General features: G+C 35.7%; 1 protein-coding gene and 3 non-coding genes across 4 annotated transcripts in view; 3 read left to right on the forward strand and 1 right to left on the reverse strand.

Annotated features, from left to right (window-relative positions):
* Positions 1-14524, forward strand: part of LOC127801298 (transcriptional elongation regulator MINIYO-like) — a 73050-nt gene extending 58526 nt beyond the window's left edge. The window contains exons 2-3 of the mRNA XM_052336271.1: positions 12397-13359; positions 14183-14524. Coding sequence (XP_052192231.1) covers positions 13006-13359; positions 14183-14386 — 558 coding nt within the window. The 5' untranslated portion in view covers positions 12397-13005 and the 3' untranslated portion in view covers positions 14387-14524. The remainder of the gene's footprint in view (positions 1-12396; positions 13360-14182) is intronic.
* Positions 10817-10977, reverse strand: LOC127802933 (U1 spliceosomal RNA). Its single transcript, XR_008023383.1, has one exon. It is a non-coding gene; the product is annotated as a U1 spliceosomal RNA (small nuclear RNA).
* A 7843-nt stretch (positions 14525-22367) lies between the features above and the next one.
* LOC127802954 (U5 spliceosomal RNA) lies at positions 22368-22483 on the forward strand. The gene has a single exon (XR_008023401.1). It is a non-coding gene; the product is annotated as a U5 spliceosomal RNA (small nuclear RNA).
* A 517-nt stretch (positions 22484-23000) lies between these two features.
* LOC127802949 (U4 spliceosomal RNA) lies at positions 23001-23159 on the forward strand. The gene has a single exon (XR_008023398.1). It is a non-coding gene; the product is annotated as a U4 spliceosomal RNA (small nuclear RNA).
* Positions 23160-25115: the final 1956 nt, after the last annotated feature.

A 25115-nucleotide genomic window follows, 5' to 3' on the forward strand; every position in this document is an offset into this window, starting at 1 on the left:
ATCCATTTAATTCAAATTTCTAACCATAGACATAGTGTAATCCCATGGTCAGAGTTCCTTTCACATACCTTAGAATTCTTTTGGCTGCTTGCCAATGAGACTCCTTTGGTGCCTCCATATATCGACTCAAGAGACTAATTCCATATTCAATGTCTAGCCTCGTCATTGTGAGATATCTCAAACTTCCAATCAGCCTTTTGTATTGTGTTGCATCAACTTCTGCTCTATCTTCTTCTATTAATAACTGATGATTAGGCACCATTGGAGTATTAACCACACCACAATTTCTCATCCCAAACTTTTCAAAAAAGCTGCCGCTATACTTTTCTTGTGATAAAGATATTCCATTTTAATTCTGTTGCACTTGAATGCCCAAAAAATAGGTCATTAGACCATTGTCTGTCATGTCAAACTCCTAGAACATATCTTGTTTAAATTGTGTAAATAGCCTTTCACTATTCTCTGTAAATAGTAGGTCATCAACATACACACATAAGATCACAAACTCATTGTCACCTTCTTCCTTGATATGCACAAAATGCTCATATGGGCACTTTTCAAAACCATTAGACAGAAGATAACTATCCAACCTTGCATTCCATGCTCTTGGCGCCTGTTTTAACCTGTACAATGCTCTCTTCAAAAGATAGACTTTGTCCTTGGTGGGTGTCAAATCCAACAAATAATAAATTCTTGCTCTTAAAAATGTAAATTGTGATAGTGATGAACAAGGTCGTATCCACAGAGATTGGTTAGATCTATTCCTTTGAAAAATTAAAATAAATAGAAGGAACGATTCGGGGGTTTGAATTTTGGAATTTAAACAATTTAAAATAAAACAAATGCAGGGATATGAATTAACGAAAAATCAGTTAAGCAAGTATCCGGTTTAAGGTATAATCTTAGAATTGATTCGAGGAATTGATCATTGATGCAAAAATAAAATCCTCCATTCTTTCACTAAATTGGTTATGGCTATTAACAAGCTCTAATAACCTATCCCTCCTTACTTTGATGATAATCAAGACAAACTCATTGATTATTTCTCTTGTTAATAAACAACTCTAAACAAGCTCTTAAGGTTTAATTTATCAACAGCTTTAATTACTAGAAAGACGACCAATTCTAACCAATGAATACACAAGCTCGATTCATTTAAGCTAGATTATATATCTCCTTAACATAAATTGAAAACCTATCTGTAATCAATTATGTTAATTGCCACCAATATTAGTACATCTAAATAATTATGGATTCAGATTTCTAATTGGCAATATATTGTTCTGACAATTATACAACGGGCCTTTTGTAATAATTAATCAAAACAATAATTTTAACAAACATAGAAGATATATAAATAGAGAAAGAATAAGATAATAATGAAAATTAATTCGATCTCATAATTCTCACAGAATCAAAACTTCGATTATTCTTGTACTAGAATAAGAGTTTAACAACCCATCAAAAGTAAAAGAAAACACCTAAAAAGGAAAGACATACGAGGGACAAGAGAACGAGCGCCCCTGTTCTGTTTAATCTTCTCTGCGCGCGACTATCTTCTCCAATTCGGCACTGTGCATCTTCCCCTCAATTTCGTCCTTACTGCCTCCGTAATATATTATATATATATATATATATCAAGTGCAACGTACCAAGCCCTCAATTTTCATGGCCCACTTCAATTTCTTCCTTCCAATTGCACGTGATTTACTAGGCTTTCAATTCAATTGGACTTGGACTCTCAATTTATTATAATATTCTTGCTTTCAATTGCAGCTTCAACGTCACAGCTTCATGGGCTTCAATTTTAACTTCAATTGCACATGTGGCCCTTGATTAAAGTATAATATTTAGTCTCCAATTCCAACTCTAATTCCATGCATGGCTCACTGCTTCACTTTTGTTCCGATTCTTTATTATTTTTCCTACAAAATTAATAAATAAAACTCATATAAACACATGTAAGAAAATAATAATAAATGTGTGAGATTTATTTTTATTTTTATTTTTATTTTTCTATTTTTTTATTTTTTATTTTTTTTAAACATAATTTATTAAACTTTGCCACTAATGTCTTATATATAAAATATTATTATAAACAAGCACTATAAGACCTAAAACATGCTACATAAACTAAATATTAGGAGAATAAAATTATAAAATTATGAGCTTATCAGTCCTCTTGCCTTGAAACAACAAAACCTTCAAGTTGTTGTACGTACACCTCTTTTTCAATAAATCCATTCAGAAACACTAACTTCACCCGCCAACCCCCCCCCCCCCACCCACCGTCATCCTTTCCTTCCCCTCATACCGTTGTCGCACCCGCCAATGGCGTGGGTGGGTGGGTCTGTGAGAGAGAGAAATAGAGAGAAACAGTAAGTGAGGAAGTAGGAGAGAGGGTGCAACAGAATGAGAGAAAGAGGGGTAGTGAGTGAGAGAGTGAGTAGCCGTTGCACTTGCTGGCCCCCACACCCGCCATCGTCCCTCTCACTTCCTCTCATTGTCATTGCACCCACCAACCCCCCCACCCACTGTCGACCCTCATTTCCCCCCACTGCCATTGTACCCGCTGATGGCGTGGGTGGGTGGGTCTGTGAGAGAGAGAAAGAGAGAGGTAGAGGGAGAGGCAATGAATGAGGGGTGGGTGGGTGGATCTGTGAGAGAGAGAAAGACATAGGGAGAGAGAGAGAGGCAGTGAGTGGGCGGGAATATCATTCATCTCAACCAATCTCAACCATTAAAATGTCTCTCTCATATATTTTACATATTTTCAAAAACTTTTCTGCTTTATTATATAGAAGGTTAGGGAGTATTGATTTTAATTAAACACATTAATTAGTGAAATTAAACATTTCAATTATATGAACATTTTTTTGTCCCTAATTATATAAACAAATCTAACTATTTTCTTTCTTCTCAAATTTATTTTTTTATTTTTAAAATTTTGATATATATATTTTTGCAATTAAAATATATTTTATGTAATTTAAAAATATTTTTATTTTTGAAAATTATAATTATAATCTATTTAGATAAACGGACAAATTGGTCTTTTAACAATTAACTCAAAGGATTGACATATTCTTTTACAATTTGACATATCAAATAAAAGATTGATATAACTTTAAATTATACTTTTTTTACCAAGTATAGACCAACATTATCTAATTTCATCATTATTTTATATCATTGCTATTTAATTTAAATATTAAATGATCTTAAGATTTTATATAAAATATTATTAATTATCTTAATATTAAAAGTTTTACACCAAACATCATGCATCCCCTTGATTCTAGGTGTCTTTATATTCTCTCTCTCTCTCTCTCTAGGTGTATGTGTGTGGACAAGAAAGAATCTAATTCAAGGGCCTCTCTAGTCTCCACTCCAAAGTAAAACATATACTGCTGGCCGGCTGATCCCTTCCAGGTGAAGGAAAGCTTGTTATTGGGGGCGAATCCAGTGGGACTAAGGTTTAGGGATAGTGGTGTACGGAGACGCGTCCTAACTTGAAAATCCTTAGTGGTATTTCGTTGAGGCTTGTAATGAGATAATTTTTTTTTTTTATTATTTTGTTAACTCTCTAGAGGCTTTTAATTATATGTATGGCCTTCACGCCTAAACTTATGAAGTATTGGAAATGTATTGGAACTCTAATTACATTCCGCTGCTAGTAATAAAGTGAGTGGTTTGTTTTAATATGGTCTTGTTCTATATCATCACTATGATGACCTCCTTTCGAATATCCTATGCTAACGAGACTATTCGGGAATGGCCCTTACAGTAATAAACCTCAGTTGAATGGAAAGGATCGGATTTGGCTTTGCAATCTCTTTTTCTCCACTTGCCTTGTGTCTCTTTGATGGATGTGCAATAGAGCTTGGGAGCCTCTTTTCATTGCTTGATGAATGGTTGAGAGCTTTTAGAGAGCTTGTGGGTGCTTTAGATATTCAGGATATATAGCATAACTTCATCTTCAATTTGAGCCCCAACTATTTATAAACATTTATGGACAACCTGCATAACTGTTTAAAAATTGACCGTTGGACTTAGGAAGTCAACTTTCCTAAAGGAGGAGTCAACTTTCATTTGAATGGGAGTCGACTTCTAGATCTGGGAGTCAACTTCCTTCAAGCAAGAGTCGACTTTCCAAGAATTAGCTCTCAACTAGATCAACTCTACATAACATGCTCTTGGCTAGGTCAACTCTAGTTTTGCTAAAGTTGACTTTGGCATGTCAGGAGTCAACTTCTCTAAACAAGAGTCAACTTTTGGTCCAAATTTTGAAAAAATCATTTTTATGAATTTTATATTTACTTGAAAAATAATTTTAATAGAAACTACCACTTTTGATAACACATGTACTATGGAAAAAAATATTTTATAAATTAATTAAAAATAATTAGGAGCTACAATTTATATATTATTTAAAATATCATTTTTTGTTAATCATCAAAACTTAATTAGAGGTTAAATGGAGTAAGTTGACTCAACATTCTCCCTATTTTTTATGATGACAAAAACATGAATTTTGAAATGATTAATTTTTTTTAATATTTTGAGCTCCACCTTAATTATATACTATAAGCTCCTTCTTTCAAAAATACTAATAGCATAATAAATAATGTGTAAAAATATTTTTGATAAAAATTTGAAGGACCAAAAACCTGATTGCCTAATTCTCATACATAAAATATCTTGTACTTCTCCCCTTTTTGTCATAATCAAAAGAGATATGGTTACTGGAGAGAATAAACATGGGAAATGAAATCAACCATGAGAGATTAACCAAGCATAATAACAAAATAAACAAGATCATAATGAATAATAAACAAAATAAAGTCCTTAATATACAACATCATCATGAAGCATAAAGCAGTACATAGAAGCATCATGAGTTATATCATAAATTGCACATCAGAATATACAAAATAGAGTATCAAAACAATACAAGATACAAAAGGTAACCTAAGCATCCCTAGGTGATAATGATAAAGCCCATGCAGGTGTATCGTCGGGTTGATCTGGATGTCATGGAAGACGGTCATCTATGACGCAAAAAATGTCAAGCAACATGCCACGAAGATCCTGCATCTCAGTCCGCAGCTCAGCTATATTAGTAGAAACTTGGTCCAAGCGAGCGCCGATTACCTGTAAAGTGTATGAAGGCGGATGAGGTGGGGTAGAGGAAGATCCAACCATGTCTGAAAGCTAGGGATGGTCGACGGGAGTACGAGAAGGGTCGTCCTCGACAGCCTCGTCGTTAGGATCAGTGGTAAAGAGGCGGGGTATGGGTTGGTAAACCCAAGCATTATCGATCCATTTGATGTTTTTAATATCTTTTTCGATCCATTCTTCTTCTTTGGTTGAAGATATGGTATAATCATCTCTAACTATTTTCCACAATTGATAATCTATTGAAAACAATTCTTCTTTGGTCCATTCTTCTTTGATACCATTTGTTGGTCCCTTTGGGAATGGCCAGTCAACAGGGGGTGAATTGAGTAATTAAAATTTTTAGCAATTTTAATGAAGATTCTTGATTAATGATTTTATAGAAAGTATATTTGGTAAATAGGTATAGATGGTGTTTGAGATTGGAAATAGATGCAAGCCACAAGATATAGCAAGAATAAATAAAACGAGGCAAAAGACAATATATAGTGGTTCGATGTTTCCACAAATACCTACTCCACTCTCCTAAGGTCTAGCCACCCTTGGGGTTCCATTAAATCCAATCACACATTAACATTTTCACCTTAGCTCACCTTAGAAACTAAACGCATACCTAGATTTCAAGGGTCCTAGGTAACCAACACAATCCACAAGTTTAAACGAATCAAATATTTGTCCACACTTGGACACAAATGAATCAACAAATAAGAACAAATATACAAGGCAATGAAACAATATAAGTAATAAACCTCAATTGAATGGAGAGGATTGAATTAGGTTTTGTGATCTTTTTTTCTCCACTTACCTTGTGGCTCTTTGATGGATGTGCAATGGAGCTTAACAGCCTTTTTGGATTGCTTGGTGAATAGTTTAGAGCTTTTAGAGAACTTGTGGGTGCTTTAGATATTCAGGATAGCAAAAATTTTTCAATTCAAGCCCTAAGTACTTATAGACACTTATGGACGACCTACATAATAGTATAAAAAATGACTGTTGGGCTCGGAAAGTTGACTTTCCTAAAGGAGTCGACTTCCGTTTGAATGGGAGTCAACTTTCCAAGAATTAGCTCTTGGTCAATTCGACTCTACATAATATGTTCTCGGCCAAGTCAACTCTAGCTAACTTCTCCAATCAGGAGTCAACTTTTGATACATATTTTAGAAAATCATTTTTATGAATTTTATATTTACTTGACAAATAATTTTAATGGAAAATGTCACTTTTAATAACACATATATTATGAAAAAATATTTTATAAATTAATTAAAAATAATTAGGAGCTACAATTTAAATATTATTTATAATATCATTTTTTGTTAATCATCAAAACTTAATTAGAGATTAAATGGAGTAAGTTGGCTCAATACTCTATTTATAAACACTTCAGCAGGAAACCAACTAGTGTGTAATCATTACATATGCGTCTCTCTCAAACAACCCAATGCAAGTCTCTCCCAAACTGATAGCTCGCACTTCTCTCAAATGACTATCTCAGGCTCTTCTCCTAAACAACTAATACACACAACCAGAGTAAGTTTTGACTTCTTCAAGACTACTCTACTACTTTAAGGGTATTTTTCCCTTTGACTTTTAGTCAAAGATAAGAGCGATGAGCTCTTGTTGTAGCCTATCCTTCGAAAAGAGTTCTCTCAAAAAAGACATTTATCTAGGAGAATAAGTTCTCCCAGAGAAAGAACATCCCCTATGAAAAAAAGTTCTCTCGGAGAAGTTAATACAAAAGTCCTCCTAGAACAACACAGAGTTTTCTTGGAAAGTCATACTGCATGACACAATCCACTTGATCAAGCAATTCTCTAGGGGAAGAACACGAGAGAACCTTTTCCTAGAAAACGTAGTTCGCTCGAAATAGACTTTCCTTCGTCCGAGGGATCATTCCTCCAGAAGTATTTCCCACGAAGACCCTTTCTGAGCTTAACCCCAGGACAACATCGCACCCTGTGGCCAACATCCCTCGTGCACGAGTGCTGTAACACCCCAAAAAATTGGAAATTCATTCGAAAATGTTTTCGGATATTTCATGAATTTTGGGCCTAAGTGTAATTTTCAATTCTAGTTAAAAAAAAAGGGTGAAAATGATATTTCTCCAAATTGTTGGGCCAATTGAGAAGCATGGAACTTAGGGGTTCAAATGGTGGAATATCAAAGCTTAAGGACTTGAAATGAGGGACAAAATGTCATTTGAAAGAAGCTTAGGGGTAGAGGTGTAATTTCCAAAACTATAGTGTGAGCATAGTAGCAAGTGGCTACCGCACGTGGAGAAAAATCCAACGATAGGATGGACGAAATCTTGCTAGAGGTAGGTCCATCATAACCGGACCTAGGATGCTTGGCAACCAAGTCTTGGCTGCTAATTGGCCGAGGGATGGTCGTTTTTTGCCTATAAATAACGAGGGTTTTGGCCAAAGGTTAACAGGCAAATTGCTCACATTTGAGAGTGATTCGAGGAAAAACAATAAAGGGCTTTTGTTCTTGGAGTGCTGGGCATCATTTTTGGAGAATTTGGAAGGTTTTGATGCAAGTTTAAGGGTGTTTCGAGGCTTGGCCGAAAAGTTGAGTTCACCAGAAATCGAAGCTTTAGCCGGCTAATTAGAAGCCTTCCGGTGATGTTTTCAAGACAAGGAGGTTACCATCGTGATCGGAATAGTCCATAGGCTAAGGTGGTGAAAGAAAATCGGGCATTGGAGCAATTGCCGGTGGTCGGAGTCGGAAAAGACGACCGACACGTGAAGTGCACGCAACAATCTTCACACGCACTACACGTGCGAGCGCGTGAGACTTAGATATTTTTTGAAATTAATTTTATTATTTTAAGAAAAATATTTTATGAATTATGGTGGAGAAAAATTTGAAAAAATGCTTGAGAAATATTTATTTTGGAATTATTAATGGTAAAATACGAAAAAATAAGAGAAAATTATGATAAAATTATGAAAAAATAGATATTGATACTTCTTTGAATAAATATGATGGCCAGAGAACATTGAAGCTCAAAATTGAGTAATAGTACAATTATTTGAGACCTAGCACAAGAATTGAGGATGGGCACAAGAATCAAAGTATTCTGAATTACTTTTAAGGTGAGCAGTTATCTTGAAAACTTGATTTAGCTTCATATGAATGGTTTAACTTGTGAACGGTTAGTTTCATAGGGGTGGTTCATCCCAAAACTATTTTATTAATTCATATGCATTGAATTTTGTGCATTAAATTATGTGCATTGAAATGTTGATTTATATGATGCATCTAATCATGGTATGTGTTAGTGGCATTGGCATGTTTATGTAAGTTCCATGTGGGATGTCAACCTAGGGTGTGGTCCTTGAGATAGAATTCAGGATGTGTTCCAAGGATTAATGCCCACTTGTGGCTGGGCTAAAAGTGGACACCACTCCGGATCTGGCTCAAGTGGCAGGGCTGAGAGTGGACAGCACCCCGGATTCCTTTAAGCAATAGCATTGTTTTCGAGGAAAATGTTGCATTCTTAGGGTTAGTGCCGATGTGATCTTCTTGTGGAGGGTTAGGTTGTGATGTGCTATGCTAATGTGTTAATGTGGTTACATTACCTTTAGAGATATTGCTCTTTTCTCATGATATGAGTTAAGCGTTGTATGGGATTCTCTTGGAATAGGATATGTTAGTTTATTCACGGTCTTGCATATATTCATGAAAATATTTTTGAACCTTCACTTAGATTATTAAGCATCTAATTTGAACTATGTGAATATTCAAATGTTTCAGGTGAAAGTAGTAGCGCCAAAGGAAAAAAGAATATTGAGATGTAGTCATTGTTTACATAAGTGATCTTTAGCATATCTTTTAACAATGTTTGAGGTATTTAGTTGTTACTATTGAGAGATGAGTCTATGTATTTTGTTTTGAAGATGTGATGTTAAACAATGATACAGTTTCTATGTTATGAATGAAGCGTTTGTGGTTATGTACTATTTGAGGTTTCAATCTTGCTTCTACATTTATGATGATATTACTTATCTTATCTTATTCCTTTTTAAGTTTGATATGCTAAGAAGGTAAAATGGGATTGTTGAGAATTGATTAACTGTATGGGAAAAATCAAAATATTCCTGAAATTTTGGGTTAACGTCACGCTCGGGTGGAACGAGATGTTACATGTGCCACATGACCTTGTCATGGATCAAAGGGTATAAATACCCCTCGACCCTTCATATTCTAAGACCTTTTTTCTGAACTTTCGCATTCTAGCATCCTCATAACTCTAGTTTTCTTGGAGAACTACCTTTCTCTCAGAAAACTCAACAGGATTTTCACGCATGTATTTCCTAGCATCCTCACCACATCATGACCTCTTCTAACTTAACCATCAAATGGCATGTGTGGGACAAATCCCCACATGCCTTTTGAATGCCTTTTGTCTAGCAGAAACTTCTCTCGAGAACACATCAAGTATCCTGAACAACAAAGACTCTCTTGAACTATCTTTTCCAAGACAACTACAAAGTCTTCTCTCAAACAACTATTGTCCTCGTGAGTTCTCTCAGACACATGTCCTTAACCTTTCGCAACCCTTCTTAGCCTTAACCTATTTCCAATTAATCTTGAGATGGGTTGACCCAATGTGTTACGAGCCCGCTTTGTCATACTCAGGCTCATTTATTTAGGCATAACAGACACTTAAATCAATAAGGAAAAGATAGGCTAATATAAAGCAAGCTTTTGTTAATGTGCTCATACCATTAAGAGTTTATTCTTATAGATTGTGTAGAGTGACATTTGAAGTGTAGTTTGATCACTGGGCTGATATCCTCAAGTTGTTGGTGAGATTTCTAAAATATTAGAGAGATTATTGATTGATTGGGTCCACGGGAACAAACTAAGTCAACCTAGATCCTCCAGGTCAGCAATAGATCCAAGTCAAATAGGATCAGTAGTCTCTCCAAAGATAGGTTTTGAAAATCTAATATCTAGTACAAACAATAAGTTATGTCTGGCTTCTAAAAATACACATGGCACATGATAATTGGTGGGCCCTTAAGAACAATAGAATCATTTCTCCTTACATAATCTCTCATTGGATCATAAAAAGAAAACTATGAAATTTAAAAGTATTACTTAATTATAATTATTTGAAACTTTAAAATTTAATTTCAATTTCATCTTAAATTTGGACTAAAAAAATTGAAATAAGACATTATTTCAAATACCATAATTTAAAATGACATTGACGTAAAATATGTCGATCCATACACAATTTAACTGAAATTTGCAGTGGGGATTTACCAAATGAATCTCACACCTTCAGAGTCAGTTTTTTTTTTTTTTTTAAGGGGGTAGGCAGGACAAATCGCAGTTGCAGATCAAATTAATGGTCACAGAAAGATCAAGATTGCTGAAACGCCACTATGTATGCACCCTACATTCGCCCATTTTCATAATATCTGAAACCTCAACCCATTAAAATCTCCCGAATGGTGGCAGAATCCTCTCCTCGACTCCACAAACGCGCCATTTAGCAGCACAAAAATTTAATCCTTCCGCGATTTGGTGAGAAACAAGGAATCAAATTTCTGCGAACTTCAATGAATCCGAGGTAATCCCTAATCCTGTGATCCTCAGCGAAATTGTTACGACTGAGAATTAGCCGGGGGCCGCGCGAACGCAGGCCCCCACTACCACAAATTATGACGTAGGCTCGACCACTTGGGCCGACCTTAGGCGGACGCCCCTCCTCAGTGCAATGGAGGTCGTCAACCTAGGCCATGGGCCTTCTTGATCGCCAATCGACCCCGTCCAGGTAAGTATGTTGTTCATTGGGGCTTCCTTGGTTTATATACATGTTCCATCCCACCCAAGCTCCCTACTATACCGATGTGGGACGAACTCAACTAACTCTCTCCTTGTCTATAATCTTCTTCTTTTGTGGTGAAGGGAAATTACTATAGTATTTCGTGCTTTCGTGTCAGAGGAAGTTCGATTTCAAAATGAGTTGCTGTGTTTTCGAGGGTTCTCTTCGATAATTTGTCTTTATGAATGTAGCAGTATCTGTTGCGTGGGACACTATTCTCAAAATTGAATAAGGTTTGATTTCAGTAGGTGGTGAGACCCTGTTGCAAGTGATAACAAACCAACTATTTGTTAAAAATAAGGATTAAATAGAGCCCTAAAAGCTCAAACTATACTATTTTCAACTTTGGGTTGAAAACAACAAACCAACTACTTTCTGTTCTTAGTTTCTCTTTTTCCCTTTCTTTTTTTAAATAATCAATTTTATTAATTTTGGGTGTTTACGTACATTGTGAAAAAATGTAGTCTTCCAGATGCTTGAATTTTGGAGACAAGTTGATATTTATTAGTGAGAACTGAGATAAGCATTTAGTAAACATAGGCCTTACCCCTAGGAACACTTAAGGCTTACCAAACACGTCTGGACTGAAATCTTGAATGAGCATTGGCATACCAAACACGTCTTATTGCATGCTTATGCATTTCAAACTTTCTCAAGTAATAGCTAACTTTTATAACATCTTTCTTAATAATTTAGAAGTCTGGGGGAGTCAATCAGATTTTTTTTAACTATCTATTTTTCATTTACTTTGAGTCACCTGAAGATGGCGCCTATGACTTCTCCCTAAGCTGATCTGATTAGGACTACCATGTCACTGCAGTGACTGGAATCTGTTAGCCATTGAGAACTACAGTTACTTCTTTAGCTACCACTTGCAAGAGTCAAACTCGTATATGACTCTATCCTTTAGGGGGGAAATAGTCCTCCGAAGAGGGATAATGTCAAACTCATATATGAAACTGTATTGTGCCCTAACTTCCAGATTATCTACATTAGAATGTTAGATGTCAGGGTTCTTTGGGATTTTTTTATATGGTCAACGTGTACAATGGGGTAAAGGTAAGAAGGAAAAGGATCAAGGTGAAAGCTAGTACTTCCCCGACAAGAAGAGCTAGTCTTTTGAGAACTGTGATCAACTTGAACTTGATGATGTTTACTACATTACTACCTTTTTAATTGAGCTAGTCTTTCTACAGTTTGTAGATGTGGTGCATACAAATCTGTGCATTTGGTAATCGTATTCTACTTGACATTTGTTTGTTAGACATGCAGTACATGATACGTTGTAGCTGAAGTAGCAGCTTTGTTGATAAAAATTTTGTCGCATGGGGATTTCATTTTTTATTCAATCTAGTGGAAATCATTTGAAGTTTCAGGCAAACATGAAGACAGATACATTCCAGTACAGTTATATTTTTTTGGAAACTTGTCAAAATAAACTTTGCCCATTATTCTGCCACGGGAGAGGTGGGCATGTGCCTTGGCTGCCAAAGTTTGTCCCTAAGATTGGCCTTGAAATTGTTATGAATGGATTTTTAAGCTTCTTAAAGGGAAAATGCTACAGAACATGGAAATGAGCCTACACAAGCTGGATCTTTTGTTTGAGTATCTGTATGATTTGAGAGAGCAAGGCGAACATGAAACATCAATGGTTTCTGGTTTTCGCTGTCACGGATTAGTGCACTTATTTGGCAGTAGAATGGGCACGCCAGCAGAGACTGCCCTTTCCCATGCATTGCTTTCTCACTCCAATCTCAACCATCAATGCATGCAAACATGCTAATTTTAAGTGCTTCTGACATAATAAATCATGGGTCTTGACATCACAGATCTTCTTATGGTTGTTAAAGATAGGCTTTTCGATCTATTAGGTATTGAAGTAACGACTTCATCTGTTTTGACTTGGATCCAATCCCTACTTGGAGTGTACAACAGATTAACTTGGAAATTGCATTTTTAATCTGTAAACTTACTTGTTGGTATGGATGTGCTTGAAGAGGAGAAGAGTAGGGATATGTATGAGACTTTGCAAGGAGGTTTATGGGAAGCTTCTTGATGAATTATGGTTAAGTAAAAGCAAAGAACTCATTTTAGATGGCAATGAGAAATTCTCAGCAGAAACTGGAGAAAAATACAGCATTGATTTCCTGAGGTTTCGATCAGAGATATACGAGAGTTTAGCTGTCTTATGGCGATTTGGTTCATGGCAGACAAGTTGCAATTTATCTACTGCCCGACTTGCAGCTTGGAATGCGTTATCTAATGCCAGTGTTCTTCAACTTTTGCCGCCTTTAGCAAATTGTTTTGCCAACTATGAAGGGTACCTTGAACCTGTTCAGGTAATGCTACAAACTTTTCTTGCTATTACAATTCAAAAGAATTTCCTGATGGCTGTTTGGTAATTTGCTCCTGTCACCTGTCCACAGTATTTTTCAACATCATATATAGTTATCAGGTGTAGAGAAGGTACCAATTCGAGGTTCATCAATTAAATGCCATTATGAAATAAATATAATTTATTCATTCAACAGAGTAATTCATTTTATAGCAATGAAAATATGTAAGAAATGAGCAGCAGTGCCAATGCCTTTACCACACCAAGCGTGGGTTCAAATCCCAATAGCTTCACTTCCTTTTCAAAGATTGACGATATAGCAGTGCATTCCCAGTTTGGTTCAAAATTAAAAAAAAATCAGCTATTACCCTCTTTTCTATTTCCTTGATTGGTTTATTTTTTTATTTGTTATTACCTTGGATCTCAGTACCTATAAGTAAAATTAAATTGTCAGGCAGTATCTTAATAGACTACAAAGACCAAATGTTAACTCTCAATTGGAATACACTGCCTTTGCAATATGCAAATGACTCCTGTGGTGGAGTTCATTGGACTTATTTTCAAGATCCAATGGCTCCTGAGTGCAATTAAGTCATTTCTCTTGTCAAACCATGAGAAAGTTTCAATCTCTTGTTTTATTATTGAAATGCATAAAAAATGCACCTACATAAAAAAGCAAAACATGTAATCAATTTCTAATTGTCTTTCCCTTTTGTTTCAAAGTACAAGGTGTGAAAGCAAATTATGGGTCCTTGTTAGTTGGACATCTAAGGCAATACATCTCACTGTATCGAAGCATGACATCTGAGATTTCGGTAATTTTGCAGGACAAAGGAAGGATGTCGGAGACTTATGTTAAGTCATGGTTTTCCGGTGCTCTCAACAGATCAGCTGCAGCTCAGAGATCAGCGACTTTTATGCTAGTTGTGTACCATCCATCTCACATATTTCTTGGGATGACTCCACCTTGCGAGTGCTTCTATTGTCCAGCCTCAAAGGATGATAGAAGAGGTAAATCAGGGAGTTTGTAGTGGTCAAGAGTCAAACACAGACACACTGCGAACGTGAGGACGAAAAATCTTTCATGCCTGTCCTGGACCGCTAGACTCTACCCTTGGGGCCTATCTCACGTATTTTGTAGCATCTTGATAATTCGGGAACAGTTAATAATCGTTAATTATTGTATTCAAAGTGATTTGTTAAAGTTTTATGAATTTGAGAAATTTAGTGAAAGATATTACATTTTTTTTAAAGGGAATTAGATTGTCGTTAAGTATTTATAATTATTGGAAAAGAAATATTGATATATTAGTTAACGTGTAATATGTGATATAATAAATAATAATAATAATAATAATAATAATAATAATAATAATAATGACAAATATAAAAAAATAAAGTAAGGAAGGGATTTGGACTGGGGTGGTCGTGCATAACTCTGTGCATGTGTATATGATAAATTATAATGATAACACATTAAATATTATATTAATATCAAAGAATTGGGGGGCTACATTAGGTTCCAACATACCTATAAATTAAGAAGTAAGTAATATGCACATTATTTCAGCATATAAAATAGTAATTAATATATGATAATATTATATTAATATATATATATATATCGTCAAAAAATTGAGGGGCTGGAGGAGACAGGTGGAAGCTTCCAGTGCTGTCACGTAAGGAGAAGATGGAATTGGAAGAAATTGGAGGATTAATTTCTACTACGTGCAATGGTTATATACACACACGCATATATGTATATTATATTATTTGTTGTATTGCTATATATTAAGTTGCAATATATATATATATATATATATGTGTGTTATTATGCAGTAAGAATGTGTTTGATTGTATTTACTTAGAAAAGAAAAATATTTTTCATCTTTCATGAAAAATAAAAATCACCACCCCCTTAAATCAATTTTTCATATAAATTAGGTTAAAATATGTTTTAAATGGTTGTACCATAAAATTAAATTCCATGAAAAATATTGTGTGTCAAACAACAAGGATGGAATTAAATTTCTTGGATATGATATTTTTCATGGAAATTCCATGTTATCAAACACACCCTAAGTTAACGGATGGTGGAAAAGAAAGAGGCGATGGAGACTTCGGGCAACAGCTAGCTGCCACATGGCGCATATTGAGTTGCCCAACCTTTTTGCCTTTTAATTACCGAGTTCGGTGTGCATTCGGCCATAAAATTGAGCAGCAAACAGTAAGAAAATAAGGAGAGGAAGAAGACGGCACACAGTGATGAAGATGGGAAAAATTTTGTGAATAAATCTAGTTTAATCACAAATTAATTAGTCAGATAAGTAGGGAAACATGTATTAATTAATTTGTACGGTCATAATTTTATTTGGGGTGCAATTTTATTAATTTTTGATTGAATTAAACTAATTTGTAGCGCGTATTAATTTAGCGGTGTGTGACCAAAAAAAATACCTAAATGAGCGAATTAAAAGCAAGCTCTTCACTCCCTTCATGATTCTCATTCGATTTATGAATTCTATGTCCTCCCTCAACCCGATTTGGTTATAGAAATTAATTGTGTACGTTATAGTTAATCATTATCTGGATTTTACTAAATTAAATTAAATAGGAGACTTCCAAGGTTCTGTAAATACTTACGGGGTATTGTATCGCCCCCACTTCCTTGGGAATCATGCCGAACCTGGTTAGGGTTAGGTTCTTAGTGAGTCAGTGGCCGTTGTGGATACCCTCTCGGGTAAGTTGTTGTAACCGAAAGTTCCAGGATTTGCTTATGTGAGTCGTAGGGTGTGGGATATACAGCTACTGACCGTCGATCCTTGGGTCGTGACAGTTGATGACTGGATGTATGGGCGCCAGTTATCAGCTGTTGCGATAGACTATAGACAGGTTAGGCAAGCTGGTACCGCCCAACACTCACCCTTGGTGTGTGCCTGTCGTGATATGGTTATGGTTTTATTTTGTGGGTGTGGGTGGTAATTATAGGCGGCGTGAGCTGTCCTTCGATGAGGTAACGTGTTGGCTGTTTGATGACACTAGGATGAACCGTCATCAAGCCAGAGGCGGCTGTTGACTGGTTGTTCCTAGTCACAAATTATCAACTGGAACTTAGTCACTGCCGACCAGCTCTGCCATTACGTGGCATTTTGCATAACATTATAGTGCATGGGATTGGGCTTACATTTATTGGGGGTCATGTTTTGTATGTATGGGGAAGTGTGTACATTGGCATAACCCGGTTGGCCTATTGAGTACCAACGTAGGTATGATAGGTGATCACGTGCATTTAGAGCGTGTTGCCTGTATGGGTTCCTATGTGGGCGTAGCATGGCTTGATGCTTGGCTTATGGGGGCTTTGTCATCGCGTTAATGCTACAAGAGCCATTGCATGTATTATCTGTTGCATTACACGGTTACCGTTTGATTTGGTATGTGGTTGTGGATTGTGGTATGGAGTTGACCCTTGATAGCTATGATTGTGAGTTGGGCTCCAGATAGCTATGATTTGGGAACTCCGACATTTGATTATAATGGGAGCCTCGGGCTCGTATGGATCGTGTTGTGGGAGCCTCGAGCTCATGGACTTTATGCTAACCAGTTCATGGTTGTGGCAGGTTTGTATGCCGGGACTTGGGTGTCAGGATGTGCATTTCTTATGTGGCCCCAAGGACTGTTATGTACATTGTTATATTTATGCGGAGTACTGGATTCTCTGTTACACGGTATGGCATGGCATGTTCATATGTTGCATTAAACTTTATGCGGGAGTATTCTAGGTGAGGGATGTATTCCCAACATTGTCATTGTTATGTTGCGAGGTGTATTTCGATTGTGGTTTATTTCTGATTTATTTTTGTCTAGCGAGGTACATGTCGGGTATGGTTATTTTAGGTTTTGGTTAGTCTTACCTGCATTAATTAGTGGGATGTGTTCCAATGTGGGAGATTTGTGCTTAGCCTTACCTCCATTCCTTTATTATGCTTGTTGAGCCTTGTGGCTCATTTTGTTCTTACCATCATTCCAGGTGTGGAAGCTGATGCCGTGGTTAATCCATTGGGCATATCAGTTATAGTTAGCTATGTGTACAAGGCAATCCCGACTAAAAGATCCGTGAAGTGTGAGATGCAATCAGGGGCTCAGATATTGTGGTTTGTCTGATTTGTCTAGTTGTGATGTTGATATGTATGATTATGCCCCTAAGTGATTGTTCTATGTTTATTTTCTTCCGATGTTGTATTATTTTGGGGCAGAACCCCGCCCATGTATTTGGGATATTAGTGATTTGCAATTAAGATTTGAAGGAAATTTCCGAATTGTGACATATTTCTTTTTTCATAATTCCACTAGTTAAAGTTTATCCTTTCCTAATAAGCTTGCCAAGTTTCACCCGTAAGTACAGCAACATGAGGTTTGGCTATTACTTCTGTAACAACTTGTTAATGAGCTTAGAATTTTATGGGAAATATGATTTTATTATGTGTGATGTACGTTGGGCACGATTCAAATTAAATGCATCAAAATATTTTATGTGTTTATAAAAACGCAAATTAATAGAAATGTTAATTCATGGGAAAATGAAATGTAAGTGGAAAAAATTAAAATGAAGTATAAATAGGGTTGATTATGTCAACATATGGGTTGGCCTAATGATTGAAAGGCCTAAATGGGATGGATTGTTGGAAGATTTAAAATAAACCCATCTCTAATGGATTAGACTGCTGAAATTAGGTTAAGACCTAAGTGCAAATTGTGTTGTATTTTAATTAAGTTAAATGAAATGTGTTGGAACCAAGTTGAAGAGTTAGCCATTGGGCTTAATAAATGTGTTGGGCTAATACATTTGGGCTTGGTCCATGTGTAATATAAGTGGAGATTTAAACAAAGGAAATGAAATGGTAAAAGACCAAAATGGGCTTGGGCTTATATGTGTGTGTGTGCACGCGCGCAAATGAGGGGCAAATATGGAATGGGAAAAAGGGGTGATGGGAGCAGATAGGGGCTGACGTGAAGGCCATACCCCCTCCCTCTTCTTGTCTTGTTTTTCTTCTTTTTCACTTCATCTCTGCCCTCTTTTCCGACAACTTCTTCTTTTTCTTCTTCTTGCTAGGAGCCCAAGTAGTAGAGGTGGCAATTGGTTCTCTTTGGGCACCAACCAACCTAAGGCAAGTTCCTGCTCTTCTTCTTCTTTCAAGAAAGCATCCAATATTTATTTCTTCTAAATGGTAGCTGAGATGTTTCTTTTGTATAAATGATCATGGTTTTTATCCTTGTGGTGGTCTTGAGGACCATTTTTGCAGTAATGATTTTATTCTATCTCTTTCAAAATTTATGAGTTTTCTCTTAAAATGTTGTGAAGTCTCATTAATAGTCTCTATGGGGTTTGTTCACCCCATGTTTCCTTTCAAGGAATGGCATTTGTGGGTTACGAAACCACCTATGGGGTTAGGTGTATCTTATGTGTTCTTTTGTTCTGCATTTTGATATTTTACTCTTGGAAGATAAAATAGTTTTGATAATGACTATATGAAAATCAATCTTTAAATCTATATGAATGAGTTTGAACCAAAGTTATAAAAATCAATCTTGAATTCTATAGGAGTAAGGTTGAGTGGTTAAATTCAAAATTAATATTTTTTTGATAATCTCAACTTACTTTCAAAAGAAACAAAGCTAGGAAATGTTATGAGTTTAGTTTTTCCAAATGGATAGTTAACTATGTGTATATGCTCTGTCGACTATGCCTGTAAATAGTCAATTATGTGTCTATGTTCTTCCGACTATACCTGTGAATAGTCGACTATGTGCTAAGCTTCTATCGACTATGCCCAAGTTTTTGTCGACTATGTTTTGTTCTGTTGACTATTGTGCAGGTTCTGTCGACTATGAAATTTCTTCTATCAACTATGTATGTGTATAATGTTATAAATTTTCTTCATATTTTGGATGTGTCGACTATGTGAAAGTGTTTGTCGACTATCAGTACTTTTGGTTGGACAATTGTCGACTATGTTTTCTTGTCTGTTGACTATACCTTAGTTTTATTTGAAAATATGGTCGATTAACCTCTTTTGTCTGTCGACAGTTTGTTTCTCATAAATTTGTAACGGCTAGTTTTTGGCACATTTAATGCTCGCTCAACCACCACAACGGTCGAATTTTTGTATTTATCTACCATCAACTATAAATATGGGTTAGGAGAATCGATTGAAGGCTATTGGAAAACATTTAATATCTTCAACTACCGAGCTTTCATTTTACATCGAGCGTTAAATTCTTCTCTCTTTGTATTTATATTTTTGAGGCTTTGTATCTATATTGTTACATTCATTGTAAGCCTCATTTTTTTTTATTTTTTTTTTAGAGAGCTTATAACTAAGAGTTGTACTCTTAGACTCTCATTCTCACGATTATTGTATTTATCCTAGCGTAAGCTAGAGGGCCTATTAGATTGGGAGGTTTGTACATTTTCTAGTCATGGACTAGAGAACCTACTCGGGTTTTGAGTAAGGGGTTGATAGTGGATTTACTTTAAAATCCTTAGTGGGTAGCTAAGGTAGTGGACTAGGTGCGGAAAGCCGAACCACTATAAATCATTATCTCCTGTGCTTTTTGTTTTGTTTGTTCTTGTTAGCATTTTTATCCCTACTTAATTTGCTCTTTCATCCATAAAATTTCTTATTCATTTCTCTTAAAACGAGATTGTCTTTACACGGTTGATACTTCATCGTGTCATTTTAAGGTCTTGAAATTTAATGAATATGTGGTCTTAACAGACAACATCTCTATTTCTACAAAAAAAAAAATATATATTATACCAATTCACCCCCTCTTGGTGTGTATTATAGCATTTTAATTCTATCACATTTGTGTTTGTTCGTAACCCTCGTCGTGATTTTGGTCGACTGAAGTTGTCACTTTTTGTCATCGGAATATCCACTCCCACATCAACATACATATACATTTTATAGAAGAGAAATATATTTGGGGTAAGTTATACATTTATCAAGCAATGCATAAATATTTTGACATGTATTGCATATTCAACAACTTCAAATGCATCAAAACAGTTACATATGTTGCCTAGAAAAATAACACAAGATGGGAGGGGGGAATCGGCAGTGAATTGGGTTTTTAATTAAGTTTAAAATGATTTTTACCATGTTATTAGGTTGCAAAACAAGTTATAGTGTTTGATTTGGTGATAAATAGATAGCTACAATAATCTCAACAATTAAGCACAATCAACACATACAATATTTTTATAGAGGTTTAATTTTATGAGACTCTCTCTTCAAGTTTAAGAATTTGAAGGTTCTACATACTAATTTGAAAAAAAAAATAACTTTAGCTTTTGTCTAAGATCTAAAACCTTGATTATAAAATAATCCTTATAATAAGATCACACTTATAGCAAGTTAAATCCCTCATAATTAAAGTGAGAGCACCTCACATGTAGGTGAGTAAAATACAAATAACTGACTTATAACCCTTTTAATTTGAAACAAAGATGAAGCATTTTGCTGTCACAGATCTTTTACACATGAATACCTTCAACTTTAAAGTCAGAAAAAGGTTAATAAGTGAGTCCATATGTTGGTGGCGAGCTACTTTTAAAGTCTTTTCTTTTTAGTTCTAACCATTGGAGAACATGGCTTATTGGATTGAATTATGAAAAACTTCCTAGGTTGTATCAAACTGCGATAGAATATCTGTTTTTTTTTTTTTTTATTAGAAACATAACTAAAAAAGGATTAGTTAAAATAAGAAACGATCCTGCTATATTAAATAGGCAAGATTAGTAATAAAAAAAAGTAGATCTATAAGAAAAAAAAAATGAATTGTTCAACATATAAACATCACTTTATAATAGCAGAGTAGGATATAAAAGAAATAATGCTACATGATAAAAGATAGTACCACAAAGAAACATTAGAATGTGAAGGAGCAATTCTAAAAATAAACAACAATTTGGAAAAAGAAAAAGGATTGCCTCATCATTATTTACTGAAAAGCATTAATGATGGAGAGAAAAATCAAATTTTATTTTGTGTTACAAAAGGGGAAATATGTTTGACCTTAAAAAAAATTGGGTAGAAATACCTTAGATTAGTAAGGTGATTGAGAACACTAATAAGTAACATATTAAAAATAGCTAAAGTTTTTAGAAGAAGACCATTTAGATAGACAACACTTGGTCGATCAAATCTCAAGTTTGGTTAATTAAACTCCTTGAGAAAATAAAAAATCATTTTGTGATAATTTGGTCGATTAAAGAGTGCTTCAGGTCATCTAGTCTGGCTTTGTCAGTGAGTCCTAAGGTACACAAGAATCATTTGGTCAACCATGGCCTGCGTTTGATCAACTAGATTAGATGTCTAAAAATATGACATGTATCTTGTCTCATTTTGGTCGACTAACACCATTTATTTTGTTAACTTAATACAAAGAGAAAAATTAGTGATTTTGATTCTTGAAATATTTGGTCAACTAGATTAGTTTTTAAAAGGGTGCTTAAAATATTTTGGAGGAATTTGGTCGACTAAACTTAAATTGTTTCCAAACAAAAATAGCTTACTACTTACCTTTGGTCGATTAATATTTGAATGTGGTCAACCAAATCAATCATCATTTCAAGGAGCAGTATTCTGGACATCTTTGGTTGATCAAACTAGGGCATTAGTCGACTAAACACTATTTTTAATGGTTCCTTTTTTATGGGCTGCTAGCCCCTCCTCGTCACAAGAGCTTGACTAAGGCCTTAATTTAATTAATTAATTAATTTTTTTATAAACTTAAGAGAATAATTTTTTATATATAGACAAAAATATTAGCTCAAGGGACGTCATTCAGGTCCCTATTTCATGTTATGCGTGCGCATCTTTTTTATTTTTTTTCTCTATCTTATATATATATATATATATATGTTTTGTCCCACATTGGGTAATTGTGGAACACACAAGCAATCAGTGTTACTATAAAACAATTCTGAAGAGAGACAGTCAAGCAAGCAGCCGCGCGGAGAGCACAAAGCGAACTATTCTTTCGCCTTTTACTAAAGAATACCGTGTGCTCGCCGCACATAGCGGCATACGCCAATTTTTTAAGGGCTTTCCCTTTTGGGGTTTGGTCCCGTCAATACCAGTTTTAATTTACTTAGTTCTGATTCGCTTTTCCTCCATGCAGCATATGTGTGTTTCCGTTCATAGGTTAAACGGAGTTCTTTTTCAGCAAAGCGATTAATTGGGTGGGGCAATAAACGGAAATAGGTCCTGGTTGCGTTAAGTGATGGTTACTGGGCTAACTTCTAAGTGGCTACTGAAATTATAGAAGCGTTTTCACTGTTTAAAAGTGCTGGACGCTAAAACAGGCCCTATACAGCCTTTTCACAATACAAAACTGGGCATTAATTTATTTTATGATGAGACTTGAGAGGAATAAAACCCAATGCGCTCGCAGCCGGTGAGCTTTATTTAGTAGACATTATTAACGTCAATGCCCTCCTGGCTGAAACGCTGCAGAACACCGGGAGATCCACGGAAAGACCAGCTTAATATCATCTAAGTGATCCCACATCGATCTCACAGACGGAGTTTCCATGGCTAGCGTTTCGTATAAAAAAATGGAAGAGGGGTATGACAAATCATCTTTGCGCTTGGGGCAATGACGCAGCTTGTGAGGTACTAACCGAGGCGCGTCAATTGCTGGTTGAAAACTATTTCCAAACCCCCTCTTCGGCCTGGGTTCACATCCCCGGCCGTCGAGAATTTCTGGAAGGGCACCCTCTAACCCAGGGTTAAAGCCCTACAATCCCCATTTAAAACGTTCTTAGGATATAAGAAATAGTTCAGCTGCTATTGTTCAGGGGAACATTGTTCAGCCGGTTGTAAAGTAAAAAGTGGGCCTTCCTTTTTCTGGGTTGCCCTTCTGTCTTCTTCATCGTTTCTATTTTTCTATTTTTGTATAAAAGTTTGAAAGAATTGTATTTGGTTAGTTTTGTCTTTAAAAAATTGATCACAGTAATAATTTTTCAAAAATTACTCCTTTTGGTGTTTATAATATTTTATGTAATTGATTCGAGTTGTTATAAGATATTGGGAAATAAGATATTGGGAATGTGTATTTTAGATTATTTGTTATAAATTTTGAATAATTTTTGTTTGAACTAATTTGAATAGTTTTATTTTAATCTTGCTTTTATTTTATAAATTTTTATATTTTTTATATACATGGGAAAATAGATTCTTGTATTCCTCACTAACAAAGCCGACTTAAGGTATAGGCTAGATCTATGCCTGAGGCCCCTAAAATAAGGAAAGCGGGGGGGGGGGGAAGGGGCATTGCTGGCCAAAACTCAAACCCTTATCATCCCATTTTTCCCTTCGGCCCTCTAAAAATCATCGATCGCTCATGTGTTGTCCCATCAAAAACCCAAATCAAAACTCCTTTCAATCGGAGTTCGGTACAAATTCTTCGGGAGATGATAAGTGGTCTAAGAAAGCTCGGGGTGGCCCAAAACTTAAGGTGGCTTCGAATTGATTGTGCTATGGTTTTGGGAAGGGTTTATCTATTTATTTGAAGGAGAGAAACGGTCAAGGTTGAGTCAGAAGCTTCACTGCTTCAAGAGGTGGTCAATCAATCGACAGAGACTGGAGGAGATGGCAGATGCTGAAGGGATGCAGTCACTACGAGAGAAAAGAGACGACAATGGATGTGTGATCACCGATAATTAACGATGTCTTTAGCCAACAAAGACTAGAAGAGATGGCAGACGCAAACGACAATTGTAACACCCCGCCTTCCTAGGACGTTAGGTAACATAAGATTCCGGGAATATATATTTTTTCCAATCAACGAAAATTCAACACAATCATTCCCTAAAAATCCCGTTATACCTTCTCAATATATCAACAATGAACCATCAAAAAATTAAGACAAGTACATCATCTCAAATGCGGAAGCTAGATCGAAACCTCAATAGACACAATCGAAACCACTTTATTCATAATATAAAATCGAACCAATGTTTACATGACGTCATCAAAATTAATAACATAATTGAAAATGACATAAAGTAAACTATCAACTAATCGTTGTCACTCCTTGGCGATCCCTTTGCCTTTCTCACCACTGCCTTCACCTGGAACATTTGAATATTTCAGGGACATAGTCCATATTAGATGATGAATCATCTAAGTAAGAGTTCAAAAACACATTTTTCATGAATGAATGCAAGATATGAAATAAACAAATACAACCTGGTAAGTCCTAGCCTAAGAGAATCCCAAGCACTTAACCCTACCACGGGAAAAGAGCAATTTCTCTAAAAGCTATGCCACCATACTGACACATCGACACGATGCGATTCTAACTTAAGAGGGGCAAGTCAATGCATCTCTCCAACATCTCGGGAACAATCGTTACCAACTCCCAGCCTAGGAGGGTCACATCAATGCAGGAATTAGTCTCACCACATTCACGTCGAAGATTACATTCTCACTCTAAACATCCAAGAATCACCACACAATCCAAACTCCAAAATTTCACATAGACCATCTAGTCATCCTAGTGCAACTTCCTTGACCAAACGGCCTGGCACAAAAACCAAGGCGGCTATCCCAACATACTCACCAGCACAAAATACCCATATTATTCCGTCACGCCCTTGGAGTATTATGAATGCACTATCCATAGAACATCCTAGGCTTACATCCCACATGAACAACACAATATAGACCACCTAGTCATCCTAATGCAACT

The sequence above is a fragment of the Diospyros lotus genome, chromosome 5 (assembly GCF_014633365.1).
Source record: "Diospyros lotus cultivar Yz01 chromosome 5, ASM1463336v1, whole genome shotgun sequence".
NCBI classification, from domain to species: domain Eukaryota; kingdom Viridiplantae; phylum Streptophyta; class Magnoliopsida; order Ericales; family Ebenaceae; genus Diospyros; species Diospyros lotus.